The sequence below is a fragment of the Neoarius graeffei genome, chromosome 15 (assembly GCF_027579695.1).
Source record: "Neoarius graeffei isolate fNeoGra1 chromosome 15, fNeoGra1.pri, whole genome shotgun sequence".
Taxonomy (NCBI): Eukaryota; Metazoa; Chordata; class Actinopteri; order Siluriformes; family Ariidae; genus Neoarius; species Neoarius graeffei.
Window position 1 is genome coordinate 40,603,552 of NC_083583.1, and position 24,856 is coordinate 40,628,407.

General features: G+C 41.1%; 3 protein-coding genes across 7 annotated transcripts in view; 1 reads left to right on the top strand and 2 right to left on the bottom strand.

Moving 5' to 3' along the window:
- Positions 1-4,038, top strand: part of cers4a (ceramide synthase 4a) — a 31,453-nt gene extending 27,415 nt beyond the window's left edge. For all 3 annotated transcript variants that reach the window (XM_060941306.1, XM_060941308.1, XM_060941307.1), the window contains exons 10-11: positions 1,046-1,202; positions 1,290-4,038. In XM_060941306.1, the coding sequence (XP_060797289.1) occupies positions 1,046-1,202; positions 1,290-1,490 (358 nt within the window). In that variant the 3' untranslated portion in view covers positions 1,491-4,038. The remainder of the gene's footprint in view (positions 1-1,045; positions 1,203-1,289) is intronic.
- Positions 4,039-4,187: 149 nt separating this feature from the next.
- LOC132899436 (kelch-like protein 24a) lies at positions 4,188-6,911 on the bottom strand. Of its 2 annotated transcripts, none has more exons than XM_060941304.1 (3): positions 5,540-6,911; positions 4,808-5,216; positions 4,188-4,549 (listed from the first exon to the last, which is right to left on the bottom strand). In XM_060941304.1, the coding sequence occupies exons 1-3, from the start codon at positions 6,513-6,515 to the stop codon at positions 4,243-4,245; spliced, it is 1,692 nt and encodes a 563-aa protein (XP_060797287.1). In that variant the 5' UTR covers positions 6,516-6,911; the 3' UTR covers positions 4,188-4,242. The 2 variants fall into 2 exon arrangements, with proteins under 2 accessions (XP_060797287.1, XP_060797288.1); XM_060941305.1 differs by having other exon boundaries at positions 4,449-4,581.
- A 571-nt stretch (positions 6,912-7,482) lies between these two features.
- Positions 7,483-23,485, bottom strand: rad23ab (RAD23 homolog A, nucleotide excision repair protein b). Of its 2 annotated transcripts, XM_060941309.1 has the most exons (10): positions 23,306-23,485; positions 20,829-20,910; positions 20,567-20,646; positions 18,762-19,318; positions 17,842-17,888; positions 17,623-17,750; positions 12,547-12,637; positions 11,255-11,415; positions 11,034-11,174; positions 7,483-8,160 (listed from the first exon to the last, which is right to left on the bottom strand). In XM_060941309.1, exons 1-10 carry the CDS (start codon positions 23,372-23,374, stop codon positions 8,047-8,049), a joined length of 1,470 nt encoding a protein of 489 aa, XP_060797292.1. In that variant the 5' UTR covers positions 23,375-23,485; the 3' UTR covers positions 7,483-8,046. The 2 variants fall into 2 exon arrangements, with proteins under 2 accessions (XP_060797292.1, XP_060797293.1); XM_060941310.1 differs by lacking the exons at positions 20,567-20,646; positions 23,306-23,485 and having other exon boundaries at positions 20,829-20,912.
- Between the last annotated feature and the right edge of the window lie 1,371 nt (positions 23,486-24,856).

A 24,856-nucleotide genomic window follows, 5' to 3' on the forward strand; every position in this document is an offset into this window, starting at 1 on the left:
AGCTAGTACAAAGTCTAGTACTTAACATGTAAATTAAACTTAATTATGTTTTAAGCAAGTGATGTTTACAAATCATATAGTGTGCTGTAGACTTTACTGCTGTTTTACATTGGAACTAAAGAAAAAAAAAAAAAAAACATGCTGGACAGCTCATTCCCATAAATGACATTCTTGTGGGCATTTGGCCACTGGTAAACAAACTATGATTGACGTGAATGATTGATTTGTTGCTTGCTAGTGTGAACATAGAGACTTGATAGTCATGATTTGGTTTTTACACTACGTTCACACTGCAGGCTGAAGTGACTCAAATCCGATTTTTTCGCCCATATGTAACCTGTATCCGATCTTTTATTGACAATATGAACGACACAGATCCGATTTTTTCAAATCCAACCCAGGCCGTTTGGATATGTGGTCCTAATTCCGATTCCTATCCGATCTTTTCATATGCGACTTCAGTCTGAACCGCCAGGTCGCATTCATCCGACTTACACGTCATCAACAAGCCACAAACGTCACTATTCTGCGTTGAAGTAGGCGGCGGGTCTCTCAAAAAAAGTTACAACAACATGGCGCATGACATCAGTGCGACTCCGCACCCACACGTTCCTTTGAACGGAGGTTGCAGTCACTACCCCGCAGAACGCCTGAGCCAAAACCCTTGCCCTCTTCCTTCTCAACCTCCTCCTTAACATCAGGCTATTGTGCATGTTCTGGCTCCATCGCAACAACAACTGCATCATCGCCAGGTACTCCATGCTGGCTACTGTCATACACAGGAAACTTTAGGTTACTTCCGTAAACACTGGCCATGCTCACTGCGTTTGACGTCGTCATATCCTGCAATGCACATGCGGAACACTTTTAGGTCGCTTTTCGTTCATACTGAGGATCACATACAAGTCGCATATATTTGTTAATGTGAACGACCTCACAAAAAAATCGGATTTCACAAAAAAATCGGAATTGAGCATTAAGCCTTGCAGTGTGAACGTAGTATTAGTTCATTTTACTTGGCTAATCTTTCCCCTTTTCTCACCAGGGTGCTTTACTCCACTTTTGTGGAGTCACTGGATTTCTTCAAGCCATTCCCTGCTTATTACTTCTTCAATGGCCTCCTGCTGGTGCTGCAGGCACTGCACATTTTCTGGGCTTATCTCATTCTGCGGATGCTCTACAAATTCATCTTCTTGGGCAAAGTATGAACTGTTTTGGAATATTATTGTTATTAACGTAGCAGGCAATATCATTGTCAGTGAGTTCATAACATTTTGACATCCTCTTAGGTGGAGAGGGATGAGCGGAGCGATGACGAGAGCGATGTAGAGGAGGAGAGAGAGGACAATGGCATGGAGGAAGTGTGTTGCTGGGAGCAGAGCAAGGGAACCATCAACTCCAAGCTTGCCTCGCTGGCTGACAACTGTGTCCTCAACAATCTGACCCATCAGAGGAGACACATGAACAGCAGATTGCCCAAAGCCAGATAGTATTCCTCCTCCACTTCACTGTTAATGTTTAGTACAAGCCATTCTTGCATAAAACACCACATAAGAGCATTTTATACCCTGTTTTAACCCAAGGAATAAGACAGGAATTTATTCTTGTAATCTGTTCATTTCTCATGAAAGGTACACAGTAGCAGTCTTTACTATGTTTTAAAAGGATACGCCAAGTCTTTTAACCTCATGTCTATCCATTGCATCTGAAGAGTATGTGCATTTTTTCCCTGTATGAAGAAAAGAACCAAACCCTTATTGGTTCAAAACTCGTATATAATGGAAGTTTCAGGCAGTTGTTGAAACGTTTCAATATATTTAAAAAGTGTGAATTGATAATGTAAATTAAACACTACAACCTTTACACAGTACAGGTTTTAGGATGAGGCACATGATAGTGTTATTCAAGACTGGAGCATTCATCCTTTTTTTTTTTTTTTTCTTCTCAGTACAGGAAAACTGTAAAATACTGATCTCTGGTCTCCTCCATGACACTTAGAACACACATGCAGTTGGCAGTAGGTAGAGTAAAAACACTGGCGTATTTGCTTAAGCATTCTAAATGTTTTGGCATTACAACTCAGTATAAACAGGAGTATTAATTTGGAAATATATATCCAATGTATGGAATGCATTACATTCCTAGCAAGAAATAATGGCATTTAGAAAAATGTAGGAACAAGTATAACCCTACAGTTTAGTCAAACCTCAGAAAATCTTTGCATATAACTTTCATGTTGTTTAGTTCTATGTTCCTAATGATTCAGTGTTATAATGTAGGAAAGACAGATTGCAGTTAGTTAGCTTTGTCTAACGGCAGAATATCTTTGCACTGTTCAATTTTCCCACTAGGGCTCACAAAATGGCATCAGATTTACCTTCTTAAAGTATATGATTTTCCTGCATATATTATGTGCAAGGGCGGCACGGTGGTGTAGCGGTTAGCGCTGTCACCTCACAGCAAGAAGGTCCGGGTTCGAGCCCCGTGGCTGGCGAGGGCCTTTCTGTGTGGAGGTTGCATGTTCTCCCCGTGTCCGCGTGGGTTTCCTCCGGGTGCTCCGGTTTCCCCCACAGTCCAAAGACATGCAGGTTAGGTTAACTGGTGACTCTAAATTGACCGTAGGTGTGAATGGTTGTGTGTGTCTATGTGTCAGCCCTGTGATGACCTGGCGACTTGTCCAGGGTGTACCCCGCCTTTCACCCGTAGTCAGCTGGGATAGGCTCCAGCTTGCCTGCGACCCTGTAGAACAGGATAAAGCGGCTAGAGATGATGAGATGAGATATTATGTTCATAATTTTTTTTTATTTGAGAAGACTCAGCCCCACCTAGTGGTGGACTCAGCACTGACCTGCTTGACTCTAGGCATCTTCCCTCTGTAAAAAAAAAAAAATAATAATAATAATAATAAATTATTGATTTATGAAATCTCAGCACTTTGCACAATGCGGACCTGAATGCTCAGCTCAGCTCTTTCTCCAGTAGTAACTGCAGCTCAGATTGCCTTAAGACCAAAAGGTTTATTTTTGTGTCCACATAATTTGAGCAGTATAATTGCTCTTAAACTTTTGCTCATCTTGGTACCAACACTAGAAATAATAGCATTGACAGATTATTTGGACTGGACTGATAATTTTGCTATTTTGCAAAAGATTGGCTTTGGAAGCATCTGAGAAAAAGTAGTGAAAATAGTCGTAGATTTGCTTTTTTGTAGCTTAGTCTGTCCCCAGCTCCAACCAGCTTTTACAGGAAGCTCAGGAGCTCATAGGAAATCCATACCGACATTTAAGCACAATCTAATAGGCGTCCGTAAAGGTATAGTTTGGTCAAAAAACGTTAGCAAGGCTGGTAACAGTGACCATGCTGTTCCAGTTTTCATTTAATATGGGTCATGTTTAGCAATTCTGAATGAACAATGCCTTGGATACTGGTGTACAGCTCCAAAAATCAGGTACCCCAGAGCCATTTTATTCTGAAGTGTACTAGTATGCCAGTGGTCACATAATGGCCTCCCTGAGTCCTTGAGTTAACTTTGTTTGAACGGTATTAACAGGGAAATTATTTGTATCCGGTTACCCAGTAGACATGCACTCCTTATTGCAGATGCTTACTTGACTTGTCTGATGTTATTTGCTTGTAGTTATTACTGAACTTTCTGCCTGTGAGCCAGTGTCTGCAGGGCCTTGTACTTATGAAATGTCTCAAGAGTATAAATGCTGGTCTGGGGTCAGTTTTGCCTTTAATGACCTAACAGTAGGTGCTGGTCCTGGATCATTCTCTGAGAGGATTGACTTGCATGGGCCCTTGATCTTAAATGACTGGTCATTTCTTCTGTATAAATAATCTGCTACTACATTCTGTAGTTGAAGCACCAACTTTGTCAATTATGTTGCAGTGATACCAGATAGGGTATTTATTGTTGAGTCTGTAGGGTAAATGTATGGCTGTAGTGGTGATATGCCACACCAGGTTGTTGTACAGGCTTCAGGGTATATTCTCTCTACTTACTTTTAAATAAATAAATAAATGCTAAAACATCCACTCCAGCTTTTGCTAATTGACCGGATCTGACTATATTTTTAAAAAGTGCAATCAAAAAAGTTTGTGGCATTTCTTAATCATGCATCTGAAAGAAATTATGTACAAAAAAAAAAAAAAAAACTATAAAATGACACATAAAAGACCTGAGAAAGGATTGTATTGTTATTAAAGTAACAAAGTACAATCTAACTTGACTGGTCAGATTCATCTGTCCATCAAGTGGACCGTGACACAACCTCGTATTGGGACGGGGCATGGTATTGTATTGTCCACTTCTATACAAGTGTCGGTGTACAGGTCCAAGAGGACCATGTTTGAAGAAACTTTGTTGATCTTTCTCTCACTAATCAAGTAGATTTGTCCATTTACAGTAGAGCAGCCAGTGAAGAACTTTCTGTCTAGAAATTCCTCTTCCAGAATAGTCCACTCATCAGTATCAACATCCAGCCGCAGAGCCTTACCTCCAAGCAGATAGATTGCACCATTCAGCTCAGTGGCAAGAAGATCATAACTAGGGATGGATGAGAAGAAGCAAAATAAACACTATAGTAATATAGTATCCATGTGCACAACTAATTTACTAGTATGGATAAGGTATCAGGTTTTCAGATCTATGCAGCGTAAGGAATTGAAAGGAATATGGCTTTTTTTTTTCTCAGTAATAAGCTGATTTGCCCAAGCAGCTTGCTAATATCTGTATATTTCTATCAGCTGTCAATGGCATATTTTGTAGATTAGTTGTTAACAAAATACTACAACGTTTCCTTACCGTGGAAATGGAGAATAGGAGACTACATCCCACTGGTCGATCTCAGCCTTATACCTCTGAATTCCACTATATACTTCTCCATTTTCATCCAGACCACAAGCCACATAGATGCAGGAGCCCATGGCAACCGAAGCTGCTCTTTCTACTGCCCTTATCATGGGACTAACACTGTCCCAGCTGTCTGCTCCCAGTACTAGCCTCTCCACATCAGGTACAAGCCCCTCATCCATGCTGCCTCCCAGCACAAAGACCTGGAATTCAAGTGCAACTGAACAGTGGCTGTGCCTGGATTTCTGCAGTGCTGGACCATCCACCCAACGCTCGTTGCTGCACTCGTAAATCCGAACCCAATCCACGCTGTACCACAGAACCTCTCGGAAGTAGCCACCAGTCACCACCACATGGTTACCTTGGAGAAGTTGGTGTTGGTCAATCTGAGGTAGCGGGAGCCAAGATGTTTTGTGAAACAGAGTCCAATCCTGCCCCTGGAAATACACCTGCAGTGTTTGGTTCCATTCCTAATCTAATGTACTTGATCAGGTTAAGCAAAATATAGAGATTGGGTTGCAACTTAATTCAGCAAGAGTGTTGGTCTCCTGGAGCAGGGTTGGGCATCAGTGGACAAAACAATTTTCATATAAAGCCATAGATCCACAGCAGTGATAATGCCATGCTACATCTACAATGAGTGGTTTAAAAATAAAAATAAAAAATAAAAAAATGATTTGTTACCTACTGCTGCTACTGCGTACTGTGTTAAGCACTTCCTCTGTAAAGGTGGCAAGGACTGCCACCTTCCACTGCATGGGTTGAACTGATAAAGAGACTGCTGGTCCTGCTCATGTGGTCCACCAAGCAGGAACAGCATCTCTCTTGACCGAGTTCTGGGCATTGACCTGCCCATGGTCCAGCTGATGGGGATATGATCATTCAGTTTGCAGATGAGCTTAGCACGAGGGTCAGAGCTTTTCATCTTGGTCAGGAGATCTGTGATGTAAGGCAGACTCAAACTCTCAGGTCTAACTAGCCCTGCTAACTCCAGGAAGTCGTCCTCACGACTTGAGTCATATGTTGCCCAGCGCAACGTAATCTCAAAGGCCAGGTCCTCCCGTGGAACGAAAAGGTCATCACTAGCAAGAAGGTCGGCAATGGTCTCCTTGGAGAGATGCATAAAGTCCTCCTCAGAAGCTATAGCTGGCAGATGAGTGAGAACCACTTCCCGTGCAGCAGCATAAAGTTCCAGACAGCCTAGCTGCCATGCATAGGCCATCATGCCTAAACAGTTGCTCAGGTGTAACTCTCTCTCCAGGAACTTGCAGCATAGAAGCCTGGCTTTTTCCATCTGAAGGAAATTTGCAGTCTCAAGAACTCCCAGGACATTCTTCCTGTCAAGATGTAATCGGAGGTTCTGAGTGAACTCCATAAGAGTGCGGAAATGGTCCAAACTTATACCTTTGATTTCAATGTGCCTCTTGCTGCTCTCTTGACCACCTCCAAAGAACAGCGCTCGAAAGTAGGGACTCAGTTGGGCCAGTCGTTCACGGTTTACAAAGAAGGACTCTGACTCCACTTGGAGAACAACATCCGGCAACAAATCTTCACTATCCTCTTGGACCTCTTCCTTATCTGTGTGGGCTTTGCTCAATAAATTACACTCGGTCCCTGGACCAGGACACTTGCTCTCTTCCACTTTCTTTCCACAAGCCATGTCTCTGAGTGAATACTGGTAACCTTGTTGCTTGGGGTACTCCTGTTCTCTGTAATATTTATAACCTCTCCTGGACTATCACTGACATTGGGGATGGGGTAAGTGTGCAAGAGAAAAACAAGGGCTAAATATAGTTACAAGCACTGCAATGTGACAAGAGAAACCCAGTGATTAAAAGCAGGTTTGTTTGTATATGCATGTCTAACATGTTCCAGAGATGTCAGGATAAGTTTGTTACATTAACACGTGAATGAAAGAAAACGTAAGAGCTAAAGCAGGATGTGCAACATGTTTTTTTTTTTTTTTACTCTCTGGAACTCATGCCATTCATCTCAACTGTTCCAAAAAATGGAAAGCAATCTTTTGTTGTAAAGTATGCAACATAATTATTAAAATTTAATTTAAATTGATTAAAGTATTTGATACACAAGTTTTATTTTAAATAATTCTCAATAAAGGCTGAACTATAAAGAGTACTTGCAGCTTTTTAAAATGTAAAATTTAATTTTATTGAACCAACTAGCTAAACTACAGGCAAAAAAAAAGTATAAATTTTAAAATGTATAGTGTTGAAAGCAACAATATATAAAGATATACATCAATATATAATAACAGCTAATAGTATGTGGATGAAAATAGAAGAATTTAAAAAAAAAAAAACTTGAGCAAATATCTAGCTGATTTTTTCTTCTTTTTTCCCCCCCTTTTAAAACATAAAACACGGTTGATTCTCATATTCAGGCACTCCTGCTGAATTACTTCTCTGAAATGGTGAGGCTAAATCAAGAATTCCTAATTCCATAAACACTGCTAAGAGATTGTTCTCAACAAAAAGTAGGAAAAGGGGTTTTTCCCCCCTCCATATAAAACTTTTTTTGGTGCATACTTTTGCCTTGTAGTGGAAATATGTAAACCCATTCAAACTTAGAGTTACATGCAGGTGAATTAGTATGAGAATCCAGACAAGTTTTGGCATCCCCATTTATTCAAGTGCCTTGATAAGACACCAAACACTGTCAAGACGTTTGGCGAGAGAATTGTTTCAATATTATTTGTTGTCTATTCGTTGGACGTGTGGTAGTACTGTGTTATTTCCAAGTCAAAGTCATAAAATTCAGTTCTTTAAAGAATGGTACATCCCATTTTCTGACTACAGATTATAGAGCATTTGTGAAAATTATAAACAAAAAAGCAAGACCATGTGCCACACATACTGTAAGGACATGATGGGTCTTGGCAGAATTTAACTGCAATAACTTAGAGCAGAGATAAAAACCTGCAAATTCACACGGCACGCTCGGCAAGATCAGCAGCAGCAGAGACACAGCCTACTGTCTAAGTGAAATAATCTAATACAGGCAGAAATCTGATCTCTGATATTAGAGTAATTCACAAAATGGCTTTTCACTCCAACGTAATGTACTCGCAATCGCATTTAAAATCTCTCAAACTCTGCCACAAGCGCACACTACACAAACTAGCACTCTCAGGCTCTCCATCGCCCCCTAGGGTTTCAGTCCATGTTACACATTCACTCGTCGTCGAAGGTCTGCTGGAGCAGGAAGTTGGCTGCTAGGTTCTCGTTTTTTTCACAGGCGAAATAAGCCTGAATGACTAGTCCCTCAGGGAAACCCAAAGCTTTTAACTGCAGAACACAAAACACAAGAATGAACAAGAAGAGTTTAGTTAAAACATTTTCCTTTATATTAAGTGTCTAATTAGGATCTGTCTGTAACCGCCTTAGTTCCAACACACATCTTAAGCCTTTGTTTGAGCCTAGAGTAGGGTTGCCACCATTCAGAAATGAAAATAAGGGACGCCCACCACAGCTCCTTGGGGCCATGACCACCACGGGCACGACTCCCATGGGGTGGGCTGCCCGCAGCAGTGGTATGCTTTATTTTGTAGGTGTTTTTAGTAAAGGGGTGATCAAGAAAGCAATTACTCATACTTAAAGCTTGAAATGCTTTATTGTCAATGCTGTAAAAATGTATAATGTACAAGTGGGCAACAATGAATTTTTAAAATATAATCTAAATATATCGAGAACTTAAAGTGCCATTCCACCATTGGATGTATTCTTTGGCATAATACAATACATTTTGACAACATATATAAATGGTATCACTAGATAGAGAAATCTTTTAGCTTCAAAATGATACATCAAACAATTTTTTGACAACGACAAGTATATTAATTTTGCGACCAAAGTCACCTACCCTTTTAATTTCCGCGCGTGATGTCATCGGCAGGTTCCCCTTCTTGTGTACCGTGTGACGTCTCATCTCATCTCATTATCTCTAGCCGCTTTATCCTGTTCTACAGGGTCGCAGGCAAGCTGGAGCCTATCCCAGCTGACTACGGGCGAAAGGCGGGGTACACCCTGGACAAGTCGCCAGGTCATCACAGGGCTGACACATAGACACAGACAACCATTCACACCTACGGTCAATTTAGAGTCACCAGTTAACCTAACCTGCATGTCTTTGGACTGTGGGGGAAACCGGAGCACCCGGAGGAAACCCACGCGGACACGGGGAGAACATGCAAACTCCGCACAGAAAGGCCCTCGCCGGCCCTGGGGCTCGAACCCAGGACCTTCTTGCTGTGAGGCGACAGCGCTAACCACTACACCACCGTGCCGCCACCGTGTGACGTGGCACATATTATCAGCAATGGCGGATAGAACGCGATAAAAATAATACCAATAAATCTAGCTAACTGAAAGATTAACTCAATTTTTCGCAATTTTTTTGGCCCCCATATACGAGGAGAAATGACTCTCTCACTTTGGGGGTTTCCTGGTCTAAAAATAGACCGACACGTGGTACACAAGAAGGGGAACCTGCCGATGACATCACGTTTCACTACCGCGTGGAAATTAAAAGGGTAGGTGACTTTGGTCGCAAAATTAATATACTTGTCGTTGTCAAAAAATTATGTTTGATATATCATTTTGAAGCTAAAAGATTTCTCTGTCTAGTCATGTTGTCATAAAATATATTGTATTTTATGCCAAAGAATACATCCAATGGTGGAATGGCACTTTAATATCACTGTAAATCTAAGTGCATAACTGTTCTTGGTGTAGGGACTCTTTTTGTGAACCTTGGGGACATTTTTACTTAGAGAGGAAAAAAGAGAACAAAAAAAAACAACAAACACACAACAAACATGTATGTCTGATTATTATTAATGTCAGACAGCCCACCGTCCGCCACTGAAAACACTTGCCGATAGACTTTACAGTTTGCTCTGTAGTCGTCTCCACTCACGCTGTCCAGCCAAGGACGTGCCTCTTCCCACTCACGTCTGTATTTTTGTAAGCGTTTACGCTTTTGAGGACGTGGTGGAGTGCCGGGTGCAGCAGACATTTTTAAAAGGCCCGGGTTTTTTGAGCAGCGCCGGTGTGTGTTGTCTGTCTCTAGGCAACCGTGACAGCGCCACACGCAGTGACGCAGGCAGCCAGGCACAGACGCACAGAGCGGGACACAGAGTGGAGGGGTTGGTGTCCTGGGTAGATCCCGCAATGGAGTATTTCCTGTTTTATTTTGTTCATTATTGTTAGATTTAGTGTTGATATGTGTGAGACAGACATGTGTATTGGACATTTATGAAAATACGGAACAAATCGCGTCCCGTATCGGTTCAATATGGGACGCAAGATTTAATTGCCAAATAAAGGACGATTCCGTATTTTACGGGACGGGTGGCAACCCTAGCCTAGAGCTAGCAGAAATAGAGATCAATGCTGTTACAGTTTCAAGACACACACAGTTCTGTTTAGGCTTGCTAACAGTCGTACCAAATTTAAATACGTACAAAAGACTAAGGCTTTGCCAGATTTTCAAACATCTGAAAAAATTCAGGACATTAAATTTTACATAGTTTTGGTACTTGATCATCGAAAACATGTTCTGTGTTTGAGGTTTGTGTCTTTCGTTTTTCTCTTCAGCAACATGTAATGGAAGCTTAATAACATTGTACATACTGTATATGTAAATCATCACAAACGGTGTTGAGTATCTCAAAGACTTGCATTACACACCTTGGCTTTACGGAGTCAAATGACTACTTTTTTTAATGCATGCACTTTGCACGATGCTGGTAATCATGAGCGTCCTTCCTCGTCAGGTAAATTAGCCTTGTAGCTCCAATGCAAAATTAAAGTAGCAACTCAACTACAATTGAAGCAAGGGCAACATTACATTTCAGTTCTGGCCAAACTACTCCCTTAATGTCTGCACAAATAAATGTTAACATCTAATCAAATATTTGATTAGATGTTGTAAAAATATAAAGATTTGCCTTGCAAGGCAGACCCATTAGCTTTCACTAGCCAGTCTGCTGCCTTTCATCAAAAAATGCAGACAAGAACCACGTACTTCAACAGGAAGAGCCCATTTCACTGATACTGCAACCAGTCACAAACTATATACTGTGAACAATGGAATACTGTGAATAGTGTTCAATTCAGTGACTTATGTTTTCTCACAAATCTAATGGAAGCAGTCGTACCCGCTCGATGGCCTCTTTCTCCTGCTGTGTGACCTGGATGTAGTTAGTGTGTGGAGCTCCCTGTGCTTCTGCTGCCTCCGCTTCTCCTCCCAGCGGCTCATTAAGCATCTGCACAAATCGCTCCTGGTGCTGCGTGATTTGCTGTAAACAGAACTGAACAGTGAGCACATGATTGACCGAGCACTTGCAGCTAAAGACGGAAAGCTCAGTGCACCAGTCACCTGCAGGAGCTGAGGGTTATCCCGGCCCAGTTGCTGCAGCAGGGCAGGGAGGAGCGCCGGGTTCTGCTGGATGATCTGACGCATTTGTTGGAACTGAGGCTGGTTCCTCAGGAACTCCAGGGGGTTACCTGAAGTGGGCGGGGCCTGGGAGGGCGTAGCACCTGTTTACAGTATAGAGAGGGCTGTACAGGAGTGTGTCCCGGGCCCAAACAAAGCACCAGTGGACCAGAGTCAAGACTGAGCATTAGCGCAAATTGACAACTGTTGAAGTGCAACACATGTATTGTGCTCATCAGATATTTTAACTTGTTTCATATCGTGATATTACAAGTGAGGCAAAGTCTGGAGTTTCTTGCCCACAAATTTCTCTCTGTAATTTAAGCTCCGCTTTGCCCAGATGTAGTCAATCAAGCAAGTCATGTTTGGTGTCGGATGTTTGCTTCATTCAACTAATGGAAGTCTAGCTCATCCAAAGAATTGAGAAATATTTTGAGTAAGGTAGACTTTCATTGCTTGGTAGCTACATTAGCCTCATAGCTCCAAAACAAAACTAAAGAAGCAAACTAGATGCATAAAACATGTCTCGGTTGATTACATTGGCTGACTACAGTCCCCTCAAGAAGTACCGGAACACCAAGGCCAAGTCTTGGTTCGTCTTCACAGGCGAAACCCAGCACTCAAACCGAGAGTAGACATGCAGAGCTATCAGTTATTTAAACAATCAAATCAATCTAATAGGGCACACCTGGGCAACAAGAAACACCCGTCAGTTACACGGTCCGATCGTTTGAAAAATGGGTGGGGCCAAACAAAAAATTTCAGGAAAAGAAAAGCTGAAATTCTGAGCCATCATCTCAGATTTTGATCTTAAACCCATACGTCTTCCATGTATAGCAAAAACAAAAGAACTGGCCTTGTTGTTCCGATACTTTTGGTGGGGACTGCGTACTTGGGATAAGTGGAACATGGTGTACATTTTATTTGTTGCTGAATTATTCCTTTAAGCACCATATACGGTTTCTCATGGGAATTTTAATACGTTTTTAATAAAATTTGATCAATTCATTCAAAACTATTTATTTTACTGTTTTTGACTGAATTTGTCCAGGAACAAAAGAATTTATCTGATACTATGTTCAACGAATAACAAGGTGAATTAAAAGCCTGAAAGAAGTGTGTAAATCTGTAACATGTGTACACGCGTCTGTGCCAAGACACTTTTAGAGCTTTATTACCATCGATATAGTTCAGACAGCTAACAAGTGAATATGTTCAGGTGTATGGAGACTCACCAGTGGCTGCTGGTGGAGGTTGAGGTCTCTCGGTTTCTGCGGCCGGTCGCACTGCTTCCTGTGCAGGCTGCTCTGGTTCAGCAGGAATACCCTTGACCACAAATCACATGAAATATATACACTCAAATTTTCAAAAGCGAATGCACATGCAAGTAAGGAAAAAACATGGGGGGGCCCTTTATAGGACAATAAATCAACAACAGTGTGCTGTGATGTGATCCAAACAAAGGATCACCCTGAAGCTGATTATTTTCCCAATTACAGCACTTCCCAGAGTGTTCTTTTTCTCTTGTATATCAATTACAATGTTTTATTTATTATTGAAAGGCACATGCCTTTCATACACTTATAGTTAATGTTGTGGAACATCCATGAAACAAGTTACTTGTCATCAGTTATAACAGCTATAAACCATCGTGTCATTGTCACTTTTTTCCCCCCTTCTCCCTCGCTTACAGTGCCTTGAAAAAGTATTCATACCCCTTGAACTTTTTCACATTTTTCCACCTTACAACCACGAACTTAAAAGTTTTTTATTGAGATTTTATGTGATAGACCAACACAGAGTAGCACATAATTGTGAAGTGAAACGAAAATGATAAATGGTCTTCAAAATTTTAAACAAATAAAAATCTGAAAAATGTGGTGTGCATTAGTATTCAGCCCCCCTGCGTCAATACTTTGTAGAGCCACCTTTTGCTGCAATTACAGCTGCAAGTCTTTTGTGGTATGTCTCTACCAGCTTTGCACATCTAGACACTGAAATTTTTGCCCATTCTTCTTTGCAAAATAGCTCAAGCTCAGCCAGATTGGATGGAGAGCATCTGTGAACAGCAGTTTTCAAGTCTTGCCACAGATGCTCAATGGGATTTAGGTCTGGACTTCGACTGGGCCATTCTAACACATGAATATTCTTTGATCTAAACCAGTGGTTCTCAAACTTTTTATACTCTGTACCACCTGAGAAAATATTGAGCTCTCTGAGTACCACCATGATGACCAACATTATAATATAGCACCATAGGCCTTCCCTATTAGCTTCAGCCACACAGGAGAGAGGTTTATTCCTTATTATGGTTATTTATTGATAGCTGTTAACACCTAATCAGACATTTACAACTCTGTCCAACAATTCTCACATACTCCTACATACACAGCGCAATACACACTCAAATTGCAACTGAATGAAAATGGCACAGAGCCATACAGTACATATTCGACCTCTACAAAATTATGCTCCTAATCTGGCCCACAAATAACACAAACATCAAGTCTTTTTTTCTCAGCAGAAGATATGTGAAACATCAAACATCTCAGCACAAAAAAAGGGGAAAAAAAAGAATCCTGAAGACTTGCATTGCCACAAAAATGTAAAAGCCAGACATAATTTTTCACATTCTCACACGTAGCTACACATTTCTTTTGAAACGTTGTATTTATTATGCACTGTATGTTTCAGGGTTGTTTTTTTTTAGCTGAAAATGTTAATGCGAAAATATGACTTTCCCCCGCGTACCACCAGAGAGCGCTCGCGTACCACCGGTGGTACACGTACCACAGTTTGAGAACCACTGATCTAAACCATTCCATTGTAGCTCTGGCTGTATGTTTAGGGTCATTGTCTTGCTGGAAGGTGAATCTCCTTCCCAGTCTCAAGTCTTTTGCAGCCTCCAACAGGTTTTCTTCCAGGATTGCCCTGTATTTAGCTCCATCCATCTTCCCATCAACTCTGACCAGCTTCCCTGTCCCTGCTGAAGAAAAGCATCCCCATAGCATGATGCTGCCACCACCATGTTTCACAGTGGGGATGGTGTGTGCAGGGTGATGAGCAGTGTTAGTTTTCCGCCACACATAGCGCTTTGCATTTAGGCCAAAAAGTTCAACTTTGGTCTCATCTGACCAAAGCACCTTCTTCCACATGTTTGCTGTGTCCCCTACATGGCTTCTGGCAAACTGCAAATGGGACTTCTTATGCCTGTCTTTCAACAATGGCTTTCTTCTTGCCACTCTTCCAAAAAGGCCAGATTTGTGGAGTGTATGACTTACAGTTGTCCTGTGCACAGATTCTCCCACCTGAGCTGTGGATTTCTGCAGCTCCTCCAGAGTGATCATGGGCCTCTTGGCTGCTTCTCTGACCAGTGCTCTCCTTGCTCGCTCTGTCAGTTTAGGTGGACGGCCATGTCTTGGTAGGTTTGCAGTTGTGCCATACTTTTTCCATTTTTGAATGATGGATTGAACAGTGCTTCTTGAGATGTTCAGAGCTTGGGATATTTTTTTTATAACCTAACCCTGCTTTAAACTTCTCCAGAACTTTATCCCTGACCTGTCTGGTGAGTTCTTTGGTCTTCATGATGCTGTTTGTTCTTCAGCGTTCTCTAACAAACCACTGAGGCCTTCACAGAACAAGTGTATTTATGCTGAGAGTAAATTACACACAGTAGGACTCTATTAACTAATAAGATGACTTCTGAAGGTAATTGATTGCACTGGATTGTATTTAGAGGTATCAGAGTACAGGGGGCTGAATACTAATGCACACCACATTTTTATTTGTTTAAAATTTTGAAGACCATTTATCATTTTCATTTCACTTCACAATTATGTGCTACTCTGTGTTGGTCTATCACATAAAATCTCAGTAAAAAACTTTTAAGTTCGGGGTTGTAAGGTGGAAAAATGTGAAAACGTTCAAGGGGTATGAATACTTTTTCAAGGCACTGCAAGTTAATAAGGCCAAAGAAATGCAGCTTTTCATGTTACTGATGAACCAGAAAGCGCAAAGTCCTCCTGTTATGGTTTTCCTTGCAGAAAACTTCACTTTATTAACAAAACAACAGACGTCAAATGTCTACAATATTGTTCGTCTTCAGTACGTAAACAAAGTTCGCTTGTCCCTCAGGACAAGGGTAGCGACAGTTGCTAACATAAATGTGACATCAGTGCAAGGGGTCTATATAAACCCACCCTGCTGTATTAAAAAGGCACTGCGCACAAGGGATCCTACTAATGTCCTCTACAGCTTGGTGTATGCAACAACTGAAGACATCAGAAGACATGTTTGTCGTCATTTTTTAATAGAATAAGATACAGGCTCTGAAAATTCTTCAGAAAGAATGCCAAGAACACCCTTCTCAGGTGCCATAGTTACAACGCTTGCATAACCCAACAGGGTGTTCAACGCACCACCATTTCTGTTTAAATCAACGTTTTGCCATGTTTTGTCAGGGCTGAATGTAGTCCAGAACTTAGAGATACTAATTAGGCAAACACAAGACCGGTGAGAGTAATTAGTGAGGCATGCGACTAGGGCATTTGACTTGCAGGGCTGGGATACGAAGTCCTTGCTGCACTGACGTGACAATTTGAACGAGCACCTTAAAGGGATCCTCCAGTGGATTTACTCCTAAATTTATGCTAAGTAAAAGTATTCATAGATTTCTACAGTCAAGCATTCATTTTCAGAGACCAAATAGTGTTCTAGAAAAATTTAATTTTATTAAAATACCAGATGGGCCTCCCACAGAAGTGATGTATGTGATGACGTGGCTTAGTGGAAGTTTGGAGCAACTCGGCTGTTTATATCCTCTACTTACATCGTGGTTTTGCTATTAGAGTTTGAATGAATCATCTAATGAGACGCTTTCATCTCCCAACAAAGAACACTGGATAATCTTGTCTCTGTCTGGATTTCAACACTGACTGGTTCATCTGTTTGCACAGCATTTGTATATCCCTCTTTCTGATCAATTCACGTTCCTAGCATATACATTAAAATGAAACTATCATGAAATAAAACTTTGGAAATTTCAAATGAGTGAGTTTCATGCAAAATGTTCTGAGTAATTCTCTTATCTGGAATATAGTCGACTGGACCTGAAGCTCAATCGAATATTTCGTCTCTTTATCTGTCAGTGATTGTTCTTTAACGTCCGCGTTTTCTTTGTTACCCGTATTTTCTTCCAGTATACGCTGAAGAGTCTACAACGCATCGGATTGCCGATTACAATTCACCAGGTAAGACACTGATAGTATACCAGGAACGGATCCAGACTGATGCGTGTGCAGAAACATATGTGCACCACTTGGCATCGGTCATGGGGTGTTTGTTCATTTTACCGCTAGCCGGCTACAGCCACGCTCAACCAATGAGCCGCGGTCATAGCAGGCCGTAGTCGTTCTCTACAGAAAGGGCTCGGCGCGCTCTACACCCCAGTGAAAATCCATAGTAAAATTTGTGAAAATATTTCTGCAAACGTGTATCTGTCAGATTCTTGGGCTGGACCCGTCCCCATATACTACAAAGAACCATGGTAGAACAAAGTCAAAACTAACCTCCCAGTGTTGCTGTCTCTGTTGCCGCTCAACGCTGCATCGGCGGACTTTTGGAGCTGAACTATGAGCAAATATTGTTGGCACAGCATCGTCTTTTCTTTCTTTTTATTCTTGAAGCCCCCATTAATCTTGCTTTCAATTCTGTCGATTCATCAAAACAGGAGGATTCAAAATGTTCAGAGCATAAGCAGGGCACCACAGGCAGATTGTTTTGAGGTCTTCCGATGGCATGAATCCATTTCTTGCGAACAGTCGGATGATTCTGGCCCGGTAAATGGTGAAAAGATATCGTCTCGTCCTTCTTTTCAGCATCACTTTGGCATTTATATGCTGCGCACTGAGGCATATTTTATTTATGTAAAAATCTATAAATTCAGTAAAAATACCTGTAACACTAACAAAACTGCGATGTAAGCAGAGGATATAAACAGCCAAGTTGCTCCAAGCTTCCACTAAGCCGCGTCATCGCATGCGTCACTTCTGCGGGAGGCCCGTCTGGTATTTTAATAAAAATTAAATTTTTCTAGAACATTATTTGGTCTCTGAAAATGAATGTTTGACTGTTGAAATCTACGAATACTTTTATTTACCATAAGTTTAAAGAGTAAATCCGCTGGAGGATCCCTTTAATATAAAAGCATTATAAAATCAACCAAATTACAACCGACACTATAGTCAAAGGTTAATATTACCCAGTGCTTTAATTAAGCATCAGTGATACACCAGACAAAATGTGTGTCTTACCATGAGCAGGTATTCCACCGCTCGGTCAGGATTGTTGTAGCTCGCTCTCAAGGCGGCGACAACCTGCTCCCTCTCATATCCCATGGACATGATCTCGGTCACCAAATTCTCATATGCCTGTCCTGTGACTAATCAATATGAACAAACATGATTCAACAGGACAGTGTGCTGGTCATAAGCGTTTCATAACTATAAAACTGGAGAAATCAGTTTGCATACCAAGTATTGATGCTGCTTCTTCCAAAAGGCCCAGTTCATCCATAATGCTAGAGTGGAAATGAAAATAACATTTTATAAGCTTTTAATTGCAGTATAAGCCAAAGCCTCACTTTGCACCTAATAGGATAAATTACAGTGCAGGTTAAAGGAAATAAAGTCCACCCTGAAACACACGGAATATGTTTCTATTTAAATAGTTGTGTTTTTATGATTATGGTGCTAATTTGTTTTCATTTTATTTTCATTATTCCCATGAGAAGCAAGCAGGTGTGTGTGTGCCTCACACTGATATCATATTATTTCCAGTACCATCACAATAGCACTTAACATCAGAAAAATTTCAGCCATGTCAAACATGAGTGATTATCGATCAGGCTTCAAAGTTAGCTCATAAAAACAAAAGAGCAAGAGTTTCTTTTCACACTCACCATTTTACAGCAATATTCAACATCATAATAATGAGAAATCCAGTGTAGAAATAGTGGTGACAGTAAATGGTGGAAGTCCCTGAATACAAAGCAGCTACAAGATGCAGAGTTACAACGGCAGTAGCAGAGACTCGGCTCTGCTAATTAGCATTCATGAGATGAGTGCAGTTGTGTTGATGGTGGTATTAGCATAAAAGTTGAAGTGTACTGTACAGATGAGGAGGTTATAGAGCTGCAAAGATGAAAGGACTAAAGTGCTGCTGCATCGTACTGCTTGGGTAGAGATGGCGCAAGGGCTAAATCCCCCTAGCACCACTATCAGAGGATACTTCACTGGCATTGTGGGTAACACAGGAAACCAATTACCAATGTGAGAAGAGAACAGCATGTCAACGAAAGAAGTTAAAGCCAAAAAAGTCAACTTTTTGAACACTACTGAAGATCACATGTTAATTATCAGGGTGGATTTTTCCTTTAGGTCGTAGTTCATACCTGGCAGCTGAGAGAGCTGCAGTGGGGTTTGATGGCTGCTCTGGTTCGGCTCTCTGCGGCTGATCTGCAGATGTAGCCTGAGCACTTGCACTCTCCGTCTCCACTGACTCCACACTGGCAGCAGGGGCAGCAGCAGGGGGCACTGTGGCTGGAGGAGCAGGAGGCTCCACAGACTGTAGTGGTTCAACAAGGGCAGGTGTGGGTGTAGGTGCTGGGGCAGATGCAGGGGTGATAGTGGGTTCAGGGGCAGATGCAGGGGTGATAGTGGGTGCAGGGGCAGATGCAGAGGTGATAGTGGGTGCAGGGGCCGATGCAGGGGCGATGGTGGGTGCAGGGGCCGACGCAGGGGTGATGGTGGGTGCAGGCGCAGATGCAGGGGTGATGGGTGCAGGGGCAGTTGTAGGAGTGGGTACAGCAGCAGTTACAGAGGTGGATGTGGAGGTTGGGGTGGGTTCAGGAGCTGCTGGGGCAGATGGAGGGGGAGCAGGTATAGAAAGGGACTGAAGTGAAAGGTCAGGGAGAGGAATAGCAACCACAGGAGGAGCTGCTGGTTTCGGCTGCAGATATATAAAACAGCTTTGTTCAAATAGCAGGTAAAAGCAGTCTGCAAGTAATGACCTAGTAATGGATGACATTTACAAGTTTAAAAATTCTAAACACAGGCTAAACATCTAGAGCATTTGGCCATCATGTGGAATTTTCTACATCACTGATAGTATAGTATATGATGAAGTGCACTGATAAATGAAGAAGGAAAGAATGTTCAGTAGTTTGAATGAGCTGAGTGTCCCGTTCTTGTTTATCTGTTAGAGGGGAGCCTCTAGTGGCTGAGCACAGTATTACACTGATGATTCAGGACACTGCACTGAAAGAACTTTCATTATTTATACAGCAGGGGCCAAAAGTCTGAGAGCACTAGTAAAAATGCTTCATTTGCATTCTTTTCTAATTTAATACAACGATTTTCATTACAAATTATATTACTGACAACACTGTATCTATGTGTCAGCGCTGTGATGACCTGGCGACTTGTCCAGGGTGTACCCCGCCTTTTGCCCGTAGTCAGCTGGGATAGGCTCCAGCTTGCCTGCGACCCTGTAGAACAGGATAAAGCGGCTAGAGATAATGAGATGAGATGAGATTACTGACAACAATTTGAGTGAAAAGTAGAATCTCTGAAATATTTAAATGAATTTCAGAGTTTCTTAGTATTTGGTATGTCCTCTTTAGTGTGCACTTGAGCTGGTATGGACTCTAAGTTTGTGTAAAACCTGATGATCCATATTGGATCAAATCCACTGGAGTGTCGTCTGAACAAATGAGTCAACGACTTCAGAAAAATCCGACCTTTTGTATAAACCTGATCAACATAAATTTGTTTATGTTTATATAATAAATAGGAATAGTCGCATTCCTTTGTTTGTTTTAAATTTTACATCGTTTTACATCAAATCCATCAGAAGGTCATCTGAACTCATGCTTCAATGGGAGAGATTATACATGAGGAAAATTTAACCTTTTGTACAAAGCAGTTAATATCACAAATTTGCTTATATTTAAATAGGAACATAGACGTCGTGCCGAATCTTGAATATTAAACATTCAAGATACTGAACGTTTCATTTCTTTGTTTTAAATATTTCAAAATTCTAAAACCTTCTGTTTATTTCCAATTTTTAAAAGAAAAAAAAAATCCCAGATTTTCAATGTGGTCTCAGGCTTTGGGACCCCACTGTATGTATAGAAATTGTTTTTTTTTTTTAATGTTAATTTATATTATCCTGAAAAAAAAAAAAAAGTCCTACCTTAGTTACCATGACCACAACAAAGTTCTTCTCCTCTATTTTGTATTCTTTTAAAGGTATGTCATCATTCAAGATTTTCCCTAAAATTAAAATTTAATCAAATCAAACTGAATTAAATCAAATATTTTACGCAATGAAATACATAAATGCAAAAACCACTCAATCAACACAAACTTAAATACAGGAAATTAAAACACAAAAAGCCATGACTTAAGATAAATTTAAAATTTCCAAAAATAAGACAAAATGATGGGTCACTGACCTGCATAGATGAGCTTCTGTCCAGCTATGGGATAAGCATCCTGGCCCTTTTCAGATTCAATCTTCTCTTTAAGAGCACGTACCTGAAACATAAAAGCAAGCAGCAATGGAAATGTACATTAGTTTTTTTTTTTTTTTAAATCTTAGACATATTTGTTGACAAAACTATATACATTCTTGGTTAAGTAAGGAAACATACTGTACAATGGCTTTTCTTTAAGAAGACATTTACTCCTTTAAGTTTCTCAAAGTTAATGTAGCGAACAGTTAATGGGGACATGCCATAGAAAAGTTTTTTTCCCTTGTTTTTGAAATTAGATATGTTCATGTGACTTGGGGACATACTGAGCCTTTCCAAGTGAACTGTTACCTTCCCAGTCTGTGATGGCCATAGAAAGAAAACAGGAGGAGAGAACAAGCCAATTACAAAAGTGCATGCATCTTACACAGAATCTCCTCTCATTTTTATTGTACCACCCCCATTAACATACGACCAACGTGAAATCAAGAAGATGGAGACATCTACCTCGTTATTCAGCAATCACTACCTGGAAGAAACAAGCAGAGATATTGGGGAGAAAACACGAGTGTACTATTCAAGGATGCACAAAAGAAAACCTGAGTTTGCATATTCTTCCAAAGTGTCCAGTGAGCTCTTGCTGGCCCTTGAAAATCCGGGTGAGAGGGTGTAAATCTCATGCCGGGTTGTACCCAAATCCACAGCAGGTCTCCAAGGTGAACAGCCTCTGTAACCTTGATTGCGGTACTGGTTTGGTGTCTCATCTCATTATCTCTAGCCGCTTTATCCTGTTCTACAGGGTCACAAGCAAGCTGGAGCCTATCCCAGCTGACTACGGGCGAAAGGCGGGGTACACCCTGGACAAGTCGCCAGGTCATCACAGGGCTGACACATAGACACAGACAACTCACACTCACATTCACACCTACGGTCAATTTAGAGTCACCAGTTAACCTAACCTGCATGTCTTTGGACTGTGGGGGAAACCAGCGCACCCGGAGGAAACCCATGCGGACACGGGGAGGACATGCAAACTCCGCACAGAAAGGCCCTCGCTGGCCACGGGGCTCGAACCCGGAACCTTCTTGCTGTGAGGCGACAGCGCTAACCACTACACCGCCGTGCCGCCTGGTTTGGTGTCTGCGCCTTCATTTTCCTCTTCTGTCTCCGGTTCATACATGCAAGGCTGTAATCCTGGTGCAGAAGCCATTGCTTACCTCTCAGAGTTTAGCTACAGTTCCACACGTGTTGGTTGTGGATGACAGAGTTCTCATTTAAAGATGTTGGCCAATCAGAGAGAAGCTAATTACATATTTAATATTTAAAAGCACAGCCTCAATATCAGTCTGTATTATTTTATAGGGTTTTTATACCATGCTAAAACAGCATAAAAAAAAAAGAACTAAGGCCTTTAACAATTTTTTTTTTTTACAAACGTTATAAAAAGCAATTCGGGGAATAATATATAATAACTGAAAAGTGTATGACATGTCCCCTTTAATGGAAGTGTAATAGCTGCCAGTTTAGTACTGTGCAAAATCTTGCCTAAATCACAACACACTCACTTCAAAAGATGTCATTTGACTCATTTTTGTTATTATAACAAAGTTTCCTAACATAACAGAAGTCAGTATTAAAAAAATATGAATAATATTATGCTGAATACTAAACCTGTGGCTCTAAGCTTGTATTAATTGTTAGTTACATTAGCTTTCTCTCTCCAAACTGAATTAGCACGCTTCACAAAGCAAAGGTGTCTTTAATCGATTACATCTGGGGTAAGAGAGAAACATTTCATTTTTTCATTGAACTATTGCTATAATGGTGTCAAATCAAACAATATATTTTTATAATAAGTATTTTATCAATCCTAATTTCACTTTATTATAAGCTTAACATAATTAATTCATGCACCGTTAATGGTTGCTGTCCCTTCAGAGATTTGTATGAAGGACGTCTTTTGTAACAAAACCTTTATTCCTTACGTCGTTATGAGAGATGAAATACATAATTAACTTTTCATCTCATTAGCACACGTTTTTTAGTGTTTAACTAATAGCTTTTTTAAGCAGCTGAACACACACATGCCTGGATAGTTCTAGCATTAGAAAGGCTTCATCGTAAATAACCCTTTACGTCCTACATTGGTGCACTGTATAGGATATGAAATTATGGCGTTCTATACACTATGTAGTACACTACATTTCCACTAGCGAGCCATTTGGAATTCCGCCTATAACAGAACCTGGTCTAATGTCAATAATAGTGCGTGGTCATTTCCGAGGACTAAAGTTAGTATGTTATTAACATTACACAGTAGCATTACCAGGACATGATTAGTTTAGAATGTGCATTTAATGTCTGACATGGTTAAAATGGGAATTTTAAGGCCCCTTGCTTTTCTCAGACGCCTCACTACTAGAACATAATTTACTCAGTGGTAGTTCAGTTCCACCTACCGTCAGCTCTTCGTCCATTTGTATCTTAAAGGTTTGTTGTTGTAGAGTTTTCAGCGTAATCGTCAACATGGTTCAATAATAGCGAGAAGCAATAAACACAGAAATCCCGTCTCCTTCGCTGTTAGCGTTAGCAGCAGCGGCATTTAGATGTGACTCAGCTTTCTTCAGTGTGTGAGAAACGGCGACATGGTGCAGCGCCACCTGCTGGCCGCCAGGGACAAGTGCAACGTCCCAAACCGCATCCTACCCTACTAAAGGCAGTAGTATGCCAGAATAGTACGCGAGTTTGGGGTCACTTTGAAATGTCCTTATTTTTGAAAGAAAAGCACTGTTCTTTTTAATGATCACTTTAAACTAATCAAAAATACACTCTATACATTGCTAATATGGTAAATGACTACTCTAGCTGCAAATGTGTGGTTTTTGGTGCAATATCTCCATAGGTGTATAGAGGCCCATTTCCAGCAACTCTCACTCCAGTGTTCTAATGGTACAATGTGTTTGCTCATTGCCTCAGAAGGCTAATGGATGATTAGAAAACCCTTGTACAATCATGTTAGCACAGCTGAAAACAGTTGAGCTCTTTAGAGAAGCTATAAAACTGACCTTCCTTTAAGCAGATTGAGTTTCTGGAGCATCACATTTGTGGGGTCGATTAAATGCTCAAAATGGCCAGAAAAATGTCTTGACTATATTTTCTATTCATTTTACAACTTATGGTGGGAAATAAAAGTGTGACTTTTCATGGAAAACACAAAATTGTCTGGGTGACCCCAAACTTTTGAACGGTAGTGTAGGGTTAAGTACGGAAGTTTCAAGATTCGGTCGTAACCATGGAGACCTGTGGAAAATTGTTCGGATCGAATACTGAAGAGTCCGTACTAGACTATTTATCAGCAGAACGAACACATGAGGCAGCCATCTACATGAAATATTCATTCAATTCAGACCATAGTCGGTTTGTACTGAGGAGAAATGATGTTTAAACAAGAACTCTACCCTTTTTAGATCAACACACAGTATTCCACAATGACAGTTTTTCACCGTACAGTCCAACATGGATATCTTTTTAAAAAGTCTGATCGTAGGCGGCACGGTTGTGTAGTGATTAGCGCTGTCGCCTCACAGCAAGAAGGTCCGGGTTCGAGCCCCGGGGCTGGCGAGGGCCTTTCTGTGCAGAGTTTGCATGTTCTCCCCGTGTCCGCGTGGGTTTCCTCCGGGTGCTTCGGTTTCCCCCACAGTCCAAAGACATGCAGGTTAGGTTAACTGGTGACTCTAAATTGACCGTAGGTGTGAATGTGAAAGGTTGTCTATGTGTCAGCCCTGTGATGACCTGGCGACTTGTCCAGGGTGTACCCCGCCTTTCGCCCGTAGTCAGCTGGGATAGGCTCCAGCTTGCCTGCGACCCTGTAGAACAGGATAAAGCGGCTAGAGATAAATGAGATGAGATGAGAAGTCTGATCGTATTCAAGATACTCAAAATATATAAGTACATTCATCTTCAGTGATGGCTTTATGGTGGTCAGAGCCATGATGGATTGGAGTCTACAA

Excerpts from the sequence above, each read along its gene's own strand:
- LOC132899436 (XM_060941304.1), bottom strand. The coding sequence starts at position 6,515 with ATGGCTTGTGGAAAGAAAGTGGAAGAGAGCAAGTGTCCTGGTCCAGGG. Across the intron at positions 5,217-5,539 it reads GTACGCAGTAGCAGCAGTAG|GTAACCATGTGGTGGTGACT; the intron begins GTAACAAATCAT and ends AACTTCTCCAAG. Across the intron at positions 4,550-4,807 it reads TCCTATTCTCCATTTCCACG|TTATGATCTTCTTGCCACTG; the intron begins GTAAGGAAACGT and ends ATCCATCCCTAG.
- rad23ab (XM_060941309.1), bottom strand. The coding sequence starts at position 23,374 with ATGTTGACGATTACGCTGAAAACTCTACAACAACAAACCTTTAAGATA. Across the intron at positions 20,911-23,305 it reads AAATGGACGAAGAGCTGACG|GTACGTGCTCTTAAAGAGAA; the intron begins GTAGGTGGAACT and ends TTTATGTTTCAG. Across the intron at positions 8,161-11,033 it reads AGAAAGAGGCCATCGAGCGG|TTAAAAGCTTTGGGTTTCCC; the intron begins GTACGACTGCTT and ends TGTGTTCTGCAG.